We start from the raw sequence: 14,630 nt of genomic DNA on the forward strand, positions 1-14,630 counted from the left end.
CTCTCCTTACATTTGACCTCAAATCCTTGTGGCTATTATATATATATTTTTTCATTCAAATCACCATGAAATTTTTTTGTTTTAACATCAAGCTGCTCTAAATGCAAATCTTTAGTAGCCGCAATATTTAAAATAGTACGAATAGAAGTCATTTTAACAATTGAAGAAAATATCTCATCAAAATCAATTTCCTTTTTTGTGCAAATCCTTTTACAACTAACCTGATTTTAAATGTTTTCTTACCTCCATCCTTTTCATTCAACCTATAAACCCGTTTATTTTGTAAAGCTCTTTTACCTGTAGGCAACTTACATTAATTCCAAGTTTGTTTTTTAGCAAGGAGTCCATTTCATCTGTTATTATAGACTCCCACTAAAGCTTTGTATCCATCTGCACAACTTCATCATAACATTCAAGTTTACCAACATCTGTTAATAAAATAGAATACAAAGAGGGAGGAACTCTTTGTGGAGGTTTACTTAGCTTTGTTGACCATCTAACATTTACTGTGGCTTGTGGTATATTGTTGTTGTTGTGGAGCATGAGGGACTTTTGGAATATCGTCCTTTTGAATATCATCCAACACTACATAATCATTTTCATTCTTCTCATGCTGCTGCAGCAAATCTTTGTACAACACTTTTTCATTGAATATGACATGCCTGCTTCTTACAATTTTATGATTTTTAAAATCTCAAAGTCTATAATCAAATTCATCAATGTCATGTCCAACAAGTATACACTTCTTAGATTTAATTTCCAGCTTGGGTCTATTTTTAGAATATATATCTGGAAATGCTTGACAACTTAAGGTTTTGAGAAAAGAATAATTCACCTTCTTACTCGTCTAGGCTTCCTCTTGAATACCACAACCCAAAGGAGTAGAGAGACTTCTATTGATCAAATACACAACAATACACCCTCTGCCCACATGTTCAAGGGAAGTTCAATATGCAACTTCATACTCCTTGCATGCTCTATTATTGTCCTATTCATGCATTCAACCGCTCCATTTTCTTGTGGAGTCCATGGAATAGTTTTCTGTCTACAAATACCATTAGTGAAACAAGAATTGTCAAATCCTTTGCTGCAATACTTACCACCATTATGAAATTTGAGACATTTTATCTTTTTACCAATCTCATTTTTAATCAACATTTTCATTTCTTAAAAGTTCAAAATACACAAAGAAATAAACCCATACTTTTCAAGTTGCCTCATCAATGAATGTAACATAATAATGAGAGCCACCAAGGGAAGATACCTGAGCTGGTCCCTATTCATTTGTATGCGCAAGCTCTAATTTCTTATTTTTCTTATCCTTCCCACTTTTCACAAAACTCACTCTCTTTTATTTTTCATAAACACAACTTTCACAGAAATCCATATTGACACATTTCTGACCTGACAAAACTTTTTCTTTGAATGAAGTAATTTCATACCTTTCTCACTCATGTGCCCAAGTCTATTGTTGTATATTGTTGTTTTAGAATCCATAACAACTGTTTGTTCTCCGTGCTCAAGCGCAACAATTGTTCCTAAACATTCATATATCTCTGAAGCAATTAAAGTAAATGTAACAATATGACTTATACAAAGATATAAGGTGCCTACTTTCACACTTTTTGCTACTACTAAGGAACCATTTGAAACTTGCCAATTTTTATTATTTAAAGTAACTGTGCAACCCTCATCACCAAATTGCCTTGTTGAAATTAAATCCCTACTTAGCCTTGAACATGTCTTACCTCTTGTAGTAGCCAATGTTTCCTATTTTACAACTTAATCTTAATTTTCCTCTTTCCAACAATCTGACAGGGTTCATTTTCTCCCAAACAAACAAGCCCAAAATCCGGCTGGACATAATCAAGAAAATAATCTCTATGGGGAGTAGCATGAAATGAAGCCCCTCAATCTAAAACCCATGAATCATCAACATTTTCTAAGTAAAGAAGCAAAACATCCTCAGATTTATTACTTACCATATTAACCTCCGTATTTCCTTCTTGTTTGTCTTCTTCATTGTTCTTTTGAGTCCAACAATCTTTTTTCTTATGGCTTGGTTTCCCACTATACTAGCAATCTCTTGGTCCTATGGATTGAGACCTCTTTCCCTTTGATTCTCCTCTTGATTTTCCACGATTTCCAAAATTTTTTCCTCTCATTTGTTCTGACTCTACTTTGTGTGTTCAAGACACTTCTTGATGTAAATCCACTTGAGCTTTTCCTACGAGTTTTCTCACTCAGAATAACACTAATAACATCATTAAATTTTAGGGTATTAGAACTAGAAATAGAATTACTCACAACTATTACCAAGCCATTCTAGCTTTTAGGCAAAGAACACAAAATCAAGAGAGCCCTAATTTCTTTAGCAAAATTGACATTTACTGAAGATAACTTACTAGTTCCGTATTAAATTCATTTAAATGATCAACAACAGATCCACCTTTTGCCATCTTCATACTAAATAAATGCTTCATGAGAAATACCTTGTTTGAAGCCGAGGGCTTTTCATACAACTTTGCTAGGGTTTGCATCAACTCTTCAGTGGTCTTTTTTTTCATAATATTGAATACCACTGATTGTGCTAGGTATAAATGAATACTTTCAAGTGTCTTTCTGTCCAAAATATTCTAATCCTCATCTGTCATCACTGTCACTTTCTTGGATTTTCCTTGTATTGGCAGCCATAAATCCTTCTAATAAAGATAATCCTCCATTTGCATTTTGCATAACTAAAAGTTCTACCCATTAAACTTCTCAACCTTAAGCTTAGCCTCATTTGCCATCGCTCCCACTCAACTGTGAGACTCTTACTCAACCATGAGACTTTCCTGCAGAGAACTGAAAGAACTAGGCTTTGATACCACTTGATAAGATCTAAAGAAACATAAATAACAATTACATGCAAATCTAACCAATATCAGAAAATTGTAAAGCACATAGAAGAGAACACAAGACACAAAGATTTAATGTGGTTTAGCCAATCCATGGGCTACGTCCACCAAACAACGAGTTCAATATTCTTATTATCCAATGATTACAATTTGTAATTCCTTATAACTCAATACTACTGCAAGAAGCTACTATCACATCACACATTACGAAATCCCCAATTTTAAACCATTTTATACAATCTTTTGCCGTTTACAAAATTAGGGCTAGATAATTTTGACAAGTTAACCTAAAAAACCCTTGACGAGTCAACCTTGGGAAATGGTTGACGAGTCAACTCACAAATCCTTGACGAGTCAACCAAATTTGATTTTTTCCAAAGAATTTATGAAAAGTGTACAATATTTCCCTGATCAGGCACCACTTATCAACATGTTTTTCTTCTTTTTTAGTCATAGTGACATGGTGCATGCCTTTGGCATCGTTTTTAAAGGTGGAGAAGAAGACGAAGAACAAAGAAGGAAGCATAAGGGGAGAAGAAAAGAAGCAAAAAGTGGAAGAGACAAAAGAATCATCACCAACAAAAAGAAAGAAGTCAGAAGTGAGAAAGGTAGTCAAAGGGAGAACTATCAGAGAATAAGAGGCAAGTAAGTGAACTTGTAGCATGGAGCATCATCTCAGAGGGACATGTTGGACAAGAAGAAAGAACAAGGTAAAGATCATGACACTTTCTGTTAAGTATGAAGTAGTCATCAAAGATATGGTCGATGTGTTGCCATCAATGCCAAAGGGGGAGATTGTTGACACAACTATCAAAAGTCTAAGGGACTAGATCGGTAAAGGTACTAATATGACCAGTTATGACTAAACTGTCATTTATGTCAAGGTGAAGACAAAACATCGACAGCTATGAAGTCACGTGAGCACATGAGTGCAAGTCCAGTTCACAGGTGTGATCGAAGAAGTAAGAAGGACAAGTCAAGCTGAGGCAGTGAAAAGAGGAATCACACTTGGACGAAATCATGCTAAGTACGCATGGACTGTAATGTCCCCAATTTTGTCTATATTAGAGTTTTAGGGTTTAGCCTATTATTGTGATCCTTGTAGGCTAATTATTGTGGATAGAGGGTCTTCTATGGCAGTGGCTTGGCTTGGGAGGGTCTTATCTTCTCCACATCTAAGTAAGCTACAGGTTGGTCTTCGTTTGGCTCAGATTGAACTTCGTTTGGGCTTAGTTTTGTGTACTTACTATTTGTGATAAGTTGGTCATTTTTGGATCGAGACGAACCCTTTCTATTTTTGGAAAGTGCATTTGGTCACATGGAGAAATAATAGGTATGACTCCTATTTTAGATGACATATTTAAATGATGAGTATTTTGGGAGTTATTATATTTTTAGTGGCCAAATTATTATTAATTATTAAATGACTTATTATAAAGTTATAATTTAATTTTATAATTTTACGTAAGTTGAGAGTTGAGTTATTATTGGAAAGTGTCATTTATTAATTAGTTAAGCCAAGTCAAGTGAGAGAATCTAATGGAAGCTTCTAATTAATGTTGTGTGGAGAAGCTTCTTGAGTGAAGTTACATTTTGGCAACAGAAGGGAATTTGGAGGTTATAAATACAAGCCCATTTGTTGAGGAAAGAACACTTGGATATTTATTTGCTTTTGTTGCCTTTGTGGCTTTTTCTGAGGTTCTAAATTTTGATGCCCTTGCTGAGGTATAAGAGTTTTGATGCTGAGAAGTGATTTTAATTTACAGTTGAGGTATTGTGAATTAGTTTCTGAGAATTGTTTTGAATCACTGCTGAAGCATAGTGATGTAATTATATTTTAAGATATTGGTTGCATCTTCTCTACTATATTCTCTGTGGCTAAGGAACGATTGTTGGTTGGAATAATTCAGTGGCTTCTCTTACTGTATTGACTGTAGCTGAGAGGGCAATTCTATCTTTGAGAGTTTGGTAATTTATATCTCTGATTTCTGGTAATTTTTGACTTGGATTTCTGAAGGCTAGACGTTTGTGGTTTTGCCAGTGATAAAATCATTATGTGATTGAAAGTGGGAATTGTCTGAAGCATACTAAGTTAATGAATAAATTCAGAATTTGTTGTGAGCATTTTGTTATTTTAGATTTAAATGTGCAAATTCACATGGCAGATGTATATACTAGTGTTGATATTAATTTCAGCAATGTATAAGGCTAAGGTTGACTGAATTTGTGAACAATTGTTGCATTTTCCGATATTGTGTTTTGGAATTTTAAATACCATATATTCAGTGATAATTGGGTTGTTTGCCAAGTGTTTGTTGAAATGTCAAATGTCTGAATAAGTGGTATTGCTAGAAGCATAACCAAACAGGGTTATTACATGGACTTAAAGGAAAGTTGTCAAGCAAGAATATAGGTTGGTTTGACATACTAATGCAAAGAAAGAATGAGGCATGTCGGAGGGATGTGCGAAAGCAAGATACTCGTGATTGCCACGTTATGAAGAAAGTGGACCGGACCTGATGTTGCGTTTAATGGGGACGGTGTTGTCACATCGAGGACAAACAAATGAATTCAAATTTGAATTCTTTCGAGTGGAATAAGCTATCGAAGTCATAGAACATCTATGACTTACATTTGTACAAGGTACATTTGACAAGAGCGACATAAGACAGAGACAAAGTGCAAGCTAGACATAGGATGGGGAATTCTAATTTGAATTCTCCGATTAGGGTTTTACAACCAAGTGTGTGAAGATGATCTAAAAGACTTTTATTTTGAAAGAACAACTTAGATTGCAGAGCGTAAGAGAAAGAAGCCACAAAGCTGAGCTAACTGTAATCTCACAAGGAGAAGATTGACTAGAAAGAGTCAAGAACAGTGTGTGAGAAAAAAGAGTGTTGAGGAGAGCCAATGCGCTGATCAACATGGTAAAGGAGTGTGCTATAGCAAGCATAGCCAAGCACGTAGCAATCGTGTCTGAGTTGCAGAGCCAGCGAAGGGCAGAGCAAGGTATAGACATGTTCAGGCGTATCTAGGTGATCTATATCCAACTAAATATAGTAGCTACTCTGTTTAGATCAAAATATCTATTGTCGTCTAATCACTACAACAAGAAGTCCCATTGAGGGCTTTGACAAGTTCATTTGTAAATAAATTCCCTAGTAGGGTGACACATTAGTTTGTGTTCCGATGTCCTTTTAACCAGGTTGCTCTTAATCGGGCAAGACTCTCACAAGTCTTTACTAAATCCCGTAATTGGGTGACACTTGACAATGTCCTTGTAATCTTCTAACAGAGATAAGCTCTTGGCCGGGCACACTTCAGGGGAGTGCAAATTTTGTGAGGAATGTCTCACACATTGTGGTTTTCACCCTAGTTGGGTTTTGATGAGATAAATACTTGTGTTATGTGATGCCATATTTGTCTCAAGTGTATTTGCTTAATCTTAACCTGTTGAGTTATAATCATCACTAACTGCAGGCTGATGTGAGGAAAAGAATGGTAAAAGAATTTGAAGTTATCCACAATCTATTGATTCAACCCCCCTCTCAGTAGTTTTACCTATGTGTGGACCAACATAAACACCTGTTGCATGTTGTACCTTAATATTTTTATTTTATTATTAAAACTAATATTCTTAAGATGACTTAAATAGGATGAAGTGGTAGGTCCTTGTGCATATAAATAAGAGAAAGACTCTCCTAAGGATTATTAGTAACCCCCTGAAGTGATCTGCTATTTTGCTGATTTTTACATTTTATTCCAAAAAATATCGTATTCATAACATATAAGTGGGAGATCAACTATATCTCTATTTTTTGTTTTGAAGTCTCATGTTTAATGATCTGGTGAGAATCTTATTACCTAGAGCTGCTTATTATTTTTTCTTTACTAGGATTTTACTACAATAATTTTGCAGATGAACCGGATTAATTCCTGATGAAAATGCATGGTTCTTCTGCTAATCTAAATTCATGTAATGTTTTTCCAATGAAGTCTATTTGTGCTCTATGTCTGTTCCTAATAATGCTTGGTATAAGTAGATGTGTAATAGTGGCCATAGAATCCTTTGATATTTGAATGTTCAAATCTTGTAAAATATTAAACTCAAATCTGTATTCTGATGCAATTAACTGAATACTTTATTTCATTGAAAGAGACAATGTGATTGCTATAATAATGAAATCTGCTTGTTTACTGCAGGATATTAGGGTTTTTCTCAGGCAAGATGCTGCACCCAAAACTGTAGAGTATATGAAGGTAAACTTGATGAAAGTTTGTATGATTAGATGCTTATATTTCTGACAATTTCTGCATTAGTAATTTCAATACTTGCATGCCAGCAGATGGCAACATAATGTGAAATATTCTTTTTGCAAAAGTGCTGAGAAGCTATAGAAATCACAGCCAATAACTTCTTCTGATTTATCACTGTAATCAAAAGGCCCGTTCGCTTCAAAAGACTAAATATTTGAAATGAATCTTCTGCAATTGAAAAGCAGAAAAGCTTGGATTCACAGAATTACAAATGAAAGCAACTGCCATGGTATCATTAACTAGCTGATTGTCAGTTTTGCATCATACGTTCTCTAATTGTTAACGTTAAAGTATAAGTGTCAGAAAATATATTTTGAATTCCTATAGCTGCATGTTTCTGGCTTAGCTTTTACCTATGATGGCTTATAAAGCACTAATCATAAACAGGCAAGTCACTTTACATTATATAATATAAGACATACTAGATTTTGAGAGTTAGTATTTTTAATCTAAGTCACAAGATACATTGAATTTCATCTATGAAAATTCAGATTTCAGTGAATTTTTACCTTTCCAAATCTTCATCCGAATTTTATGATATTTAATACAATATTGTTATTTAATATAATATTATTTTACTTTAAAATAATATTGAGTTGTTTAGTTTAATTATTTAGCAATGTCACATTATTTTGACTATTTGTTGATATGTTATATATATTTAAATATAAATAAATTTATATAAGGTAAATTTAATGGCAATTTTTTTCTTCGAATTTTTACCCTTGTAGTATTCCATCCGAATTTTATGATCAACGGACTCGAATTTGAATTTGAACCTTGTGACTAAGTTTCTAATAATGCCTACATGGTGACTCTCACTGGCAGTTTCTAATAATGCCTACATGGTGACTCTCACATTTGAAATTATACGTAGGCAAGAATGAAATGTCACTGGCAGTTTCTAGTTGAAATGTTACTTTGGTTTAATTTTCGGATTGATTTCAACTATAAATGGGTCTGAGACATGCTGGGACACACTACATCTAGTTCAAGGTGGCAAGTCAATGTTGCATCACATCATACTTAGATCTATTGTTATGCCCATTTCAGTCTCATTTTTTCCCCTTCATTTTATGATTCATGTATTAATAATTTAAAAAAAAAAAAAGATTGTTCAGTTGTCCTGTTAGATCTAATGATTTGCATTGAGAGGGACATTCTACATTCCACTATCTTCAATTACTGTTGTAGATGGTTGTGTGCATGTATGCTTGCATTTGCATGGAATATTGATGGCTGACCCTTATACAAATATGGAACTCATAAAAAAAAAACTATAACCATTTGGTCCATTTTAATATAGATCTCATAGAAACCGAAAGGTTAGCAAAAGACTCAAGTTGCCAATGTGTAAGGACATAGGGATTTGCAACTCGAGACTTTTGCACCTCTCAGTGCGTATCAGATCATATTACTAAATGAGAAGTCAATAATGTCTTAGCACTAGAGAATTATATAAGATGTGCTCTCAATTGTATCTGCTCTTACAACCGAAAGAAACCTTCATAATAATGAATAATAAAGAAAAAGCACAGGCCCATCTTAATATAGATCTCATACAAACTGAAAGGTATGCAAAAATTTCACTCTGGCTATGATGGCTTATAAAGTACTAATCATCAACAGACACATCACTTTGCATTCTAATAAGAAAAGACAATAGATTTTGAGCGGTAAAATTTAAATACTGCCTACAGATTGGCTTTAAGTTTGAAATGATACACAGTCAAGAATGGAAGCTTGCTCACAGTTTTTAGTTATAATGTTTCTTTGGTTTAGTTTTGCGATTGAATTCAATTACAAATGGGTCTGAGACATGCTAGGACATGGTACATCTAGTGGGAGGTGGCAAGTCAAGGTTGCATTACATCATACTTGGGTCTATTGTTATGCCCATGTGACACTCCAAATCTTCCTTTATTTTGTGATTCATTTATTATGAAATTCTTTTTAAATAGATTGTTCACTTGTCCTGTAGGTCTAATGATTTACACTAAAAAGGGCCTTTTACATCCCATTATTTGGGATTCCTGTTGTAGGTGGTTGTGTTTATAGTTGACAATCTTGCAATAATATCTCTTGTAGCGCGACACAACTTGTGTGCATGTATGCATGCATTTGCACAAACTATTGATGGTTGACCCTGATAAAGTTTCATACCAGAATTCAAGATAAACGACAAACAAAATATATGAACAATAAGACAAAGATTTATGGAAACGCTCCAACTTGAGGGTAAAAAACTCAGTCACACAATAATATCACTTAATTGAATAATAAGAGTTTGAAATACAATTCCCCCAAACATAGGGGTCAAAAACTAAAGCAATGATCAGCACACTAGACGTATATATGCTTGTCTTGACCTTTCAGATTTACAATTGAAATGAAGAGACTTCCACAAAAAGATAACTCTAGATTGCACAACATCAACACTTCCTCTTAGCTAGGGAGGTATCTTTTCAAATATCTGTGTCATGGAGTCTCTCAATGTGACACCGATGATGGCTACACCCATTTTTGAAGGATACAATTTTTTTATCAAGGAGTCTCTCAACGTAATAGCATCATGGGGTCATTCAACATGATGTTGATCATGGAAACTCCCATGTGTGAAATGAATGCAAACACAAGCTCCCATCAAGGTGTCACTTAATGTGATGTTGTCATGGAGTCTCTCAACATGGCATCCACTATAGCTACTCCCATGAGTGGAAAGAGCAATACCTCTGTCTTAGAGGCACACAAGGGCGTTCATCTCAGATTTCTCCACCTTAGAGAAAATGCATTATTACAAAGGCTTTCATTGCATATTTTGCCGTGTCAGAGAAAAATGCATTACAAGGGCTTTCACCTCACATACTTCCATGAGAAATATGAATTACAAGGGCTTTCACCTCAGATTTCTCTCATAGAGAAACATGCATTATAGCACATAATAAGTAAATTGAATGTTGATACTCTGTAATATCCCCTATTGGTACTTAACCAATTTTAACCTAAATTTCTCAATTAGGGTTTGGATTGTAATGTTCCAAGATAGGATTAGTCATTAATCTTATTGGATTTATGTTGTCTGTACAAATTATCATCATCCATACCTACCTTATTACTACTTCAACTTAATGAAGGAGTAGATGTTATCCGAGTTGCCTAGAAACCAACAATGGATTCCCTCAAAGTTCACAGGTCCAAGTATATATCATGAAGGCTTACGGAACGCTGACTCCTACCCTTTCTTGGGACAAAGTACCATTGCTAACAGATTAAAATACTAACAGGATTGGAATATAATTTCTGTCTACAATTATAAATGTTTATATATCTCAAACACACACACACACATCATTACCAGTCTCTGTATTTATATCTAGATATACATATGTTCAGTATAATCTACTGTGATATACAAACAATATTGAATTATCTTGGAGCTCATACAGTACTCTTTAAGACCAATTTGCAGTGACTGTCACTATAAGTGTTGTTTGTATATTCATATCTTATCCTTTTCGATAGAGTAGCAGATGATAAAATTGGTTCCTTATAATATTTCTTTTTCTATTCTATACTCCTTTGGTATCTTCCTTGGGATCAGATATAACATGCTAAGCTGATTGGCCCCTTTCTTGTCTATCCCATATTTAATGTCACCTATCCTTTACTGTGTTTGATTGCTTATTATTCTACAACCATATAATTTGCAAGCAATCAATAAATCTGTATATAGGACTTGAAAGACCTAGTTTATTCATTGCTGTTGAATTTGCAACAATCATCTAGGTTTGTCTTATAATGAATAAGAGACAATTCTATTTGCAGTCTACTAGAACCGTCACATGGTAGAATATATTTGTTATTATATTGTCTATTAAAGCTCATACATTACAGTCAGTGCTGTTTATATTGTTTATTAGTTCTGATTGTTTAATCTTGACTTTTTCTTGTTCTCATGGTATGTTGTTTTGCAATCTCTTTCTTTAATTGTATTTTGAATATTATAAACACCTGTACATGGACGTGCATATAATTCTGATTGTTTTACCTGCAGATCTACACCTTTGTTTATCGTATCTGTATGCGGGTGACTTGTTTTCCTTTCTCTCTTTTGCTGATTTAATTCATAATCTTTTCTTCACTTTCTATTTTGTATACTTATTAGTTATTGATGTATATATAATTTTTTTCTGCCATGCTGAAATAGTATTTCAAACTATGCTCTATATCCCCTGTGCCTAAAGACAATGCTTCACCAAGAGTCACAACTTAGTGTTTGGGAAGGACTGCTAACGGTTCTCATTACTGTCGACTACAAAGGGTTCATATTGACCATGCTCTCCTATCTCTGTCATTGATTCATATTGTCCATGATTTTTTAATTTTTTAAAAAACTACAGAGGTATCCCCGTGACCCAGCCCAGTGCCCAAACTACATTGATTTATTATTTACCATTGACTTCTCGTTATCCATTCTTAAGTACTGTCCATGTGTATTATTAACGGTACATTATTTAATACTGTCAACTATGAGGATAGTGTCATCAACTTGTATTAAGTTGATTTAATCATCTAATTAATATTATGATGGATTTAAGTAATCTGGATAATATTGAATAATTAATATTATTAATTATATATTTATAGATTTTAATATGAAATATTAATTGTATATTGATTGATGAATTATAAAGATCAGTTCTTGATATTGTATTGTATTATTATTGATTATCACATTTTTAATCAATTATAATTTAATATTAAATTCTATTCCCAGAAGGGGATATCACAAACTCCCTCCCAACAAGGGAAATACTCTCATAGTTTTGATTATCATAATAAATTACAGAGGCTATGATGTGTGACCAAACGAGGAGCTTTTGCAGCAATTCTGCTTGTCAAGTTTGCTGATCTGCTACAAAGGACTTGGTACACTCTTTCGGCCACTCAAGCTCCCTCTGAATCTTTAGGCATTTGTATTAACCATGTGACCTCCTCGTTCAAGATTGCCTGCAATGCTTGCCTTAGAGGAATGGTTTTCAACACACTTCTGAAACTTATAACATGCTAGAGTCCAAGACTATCCTCTTTGACCTCATCCCAAATCACCCTATTCAAAATAAGCTTGAAGAGATACCAATGTCAAGTCCAAATTGACTGTGCAATTCTGTTTCATGCATCTGAAGAGATTTTTCAAGGACTTTAGCACCTGGCCTTGCAATGTTGCAACTCACTTCGCTGACATCTTTACTTCTTCATAGAAGTCCCTAATGCTCTCAACTCATGCCTAGAATTCTCAGAATTTAACCCCCTCTGAATGTCCTTTCCTCCTCTTAGAAGAAACTGATCCCAGGACAATCTGAAACTAATCACAAGACAGCTATGTCTCCATTATTTAGCCTGCATGACTTCCTCACAAGTTGCATCAATTTCTACCTCCCTTGAATGCAATCTCTTGTCATCCTTATGCTCCTTGATCTTATATTATCTCTTGGTTCTGTAACAAGACGACCTGAAATTTGTGCCACTTGTGTGATAAGCTAAATAAGTATTGACGCTTTCAGAAGTTAGCAATGGCTAAATGACTGCTGCAATACCTTCCTACTAAGCTTTCCATGCACTAAATGATATATATGAGTGATTACATCCTCTGGTGCACTGTCTTATCATCCTTGTAACTGTGTTCAATTCCACAAAGAGGCTAAGAGTAATGTTCTAAAGATGAATGACTGGTTTCAGATATCCAATTTATGATAGCACTCCTCTCTTTTGTATCATTGAATAAACAAAAGTATGGCATGTCCATCTACCAATAATATGAGCTGCAAAAACTAGAGAGTTGTGTCAGTTACAACCTTCTTATTCATAGCAGACTGGACAAATTTGCTTCAAGAAGATATCACACAAACACCAGAAAAGGCGTCCAGTAAAAATATAATAACTTATAAACTTTCATTCCACAAGCCTTTGAAATCTGCACAGTAGGTTTGAAAAAGCCTGCTACAACAGGAAATGAACTTGTAATCAAACCACAACTTCAGGAAAGGAACTGAGATTGACCCAATCAGATATCAGGAGAACAAATGCCATCTCAGGTTGAAGTTGCAATGAAGAATTCTGCGAATACACTCCCCGCTCCAATGATATTTCCCCTTTGAAAGGTTTCATGGTGTCCATATTTTCTGAGCCATTTGGAAAGTCAACTGGTTCAATCTGCGGCAATTACAAGTCTTGATGGGAAGACTCTTCAACTTCCATGATGAACAGAACGACCCTTGTAGTTTCTAATCCTTGAGTTGTTAATATTTGATACTACTATCCTTTTGTTCATCAAACTTCAGCTTCAACAAAATATTATCATGTTAGCCCCAATAAAAGTTCTCCTCCACAGTAATGTTTGAAGCAATTTCATAAAGTTGAGATGCATTATAATCGGGCATTTCAAACCCTTTGAGATACATAGAACTACTCTATAGCGGCATGCATTTGTTTAGGCACGGAAAAGAAACTTTAATTCTAACATGCAATGGAAAATCTTTGGCATGCACATGAAAAGAAAACCTGCAATTGAAACCCCACAGACTGGTAGGGTTTGTCTAACTCCACTGGAATATACTAACTACAGTTTCCTCCAAATCTGACCTTTCAGTGAGTTTGTAATATGCAGAAGAGTTTGCCAGCTACAGCTGTAGCTTTACAATTTTCAGAAATAAATTTACCAGTAGCTTTTTTGATGTGCCGCCTCCTAGCATCAAGCTGAATAGTGAATACCCCTGTGATTTCTTGTCAAGAGTGAAGAGCTATGATTTTTAGAATGAATAAGTGCATCTGGAAACACAACACCAACCATCCCTATCCATTGCGGATTCTTCAGAATTTGCAGCTGCAGGTATTCTTGGAGATGCTTCAGAATTGCTGAATTGCGATGGGTATTACCTAAGTTGCCGGTTCGGATTCTGGTTTGGATGCAGGTTTGACATTCGGGTTTGAAATTTGTTCAAATTTTTTTTGGGTTGGGTTCGTCTATACAAGGTTTTATATATATATATATATATATATGCTGCAGAAGTTCATATACCACTATGCTAATATTAAAGCAATTTAGCAAAATATCATTTAGTAGTGATAATATCACACAAATCTGGTAACTGAGTAAGATAATGGTCAGAAATGCCAGGAAAAGCTAAATAGAGAATAAGGTATGGTATATCGGTTGGATGAATGTAAAACTTGTAAATCAAATAGTGTCTTTTAATTTGGAATTTCTTACTGCTATACTCTGTTGGCAGATTTTGCTCTATGGATAAACTTGAAATGTCTCTGAAACTTTGTAATTGGTCCTAGAATATTTAGGAACCTTAGCTTTTCAAGCAATGCTTCATGGAATTAGAGCTTAGGTCATTCTGGGTTTAG

General features: G+C 34.5%; 1 protein-coding gene across 2 annotated transcripts in view; it reads left to right on the plus strand.

The window, feature by feature from the left end:
* LOC149536100 (phenylcoumaran benzylic ether reductase IRL1-like) overlaps positions 1-14,630 on the plus strand; it is a 267,322-nt gene that overhangs the window by 27,695 nt on the left and 224,997 nt on the right. The window contains exons 3-4 of one of the 2 annotated variants that reach the window (XM_089804280.1): positions 7,104-7,160; positions 11,272-11,304. In XM_089804280.1, coding sequence (XP_089660406.1) covers positions 7,104-7,160; positions 11,272-11,304 — 90 coding nt within the window. The remainder of the gene's footprint in view (positions 1-7,103; positions 7,161-11,271; positions 11,305-14,630) is intronic. The other variant, XM_089804281.1, reaches the window with a different exon arrangement.

This window comes from Cupressus sempervirens, chromosome 10, assembly GCF_028749045.1.
Source record: "Cupressus sempervirens isolate cs-2001-9-10 chromosome 10, ASM2874904v1, whole genome shotgun sequence".
NCBI classification, from domain to species: domain Eukaryota; kingdom Viridiplantae; phylum Streptophyta; class Pinopsida; order Cupressales; family Cupressaceae; genus Cupressus; species Cupressus sempervirens.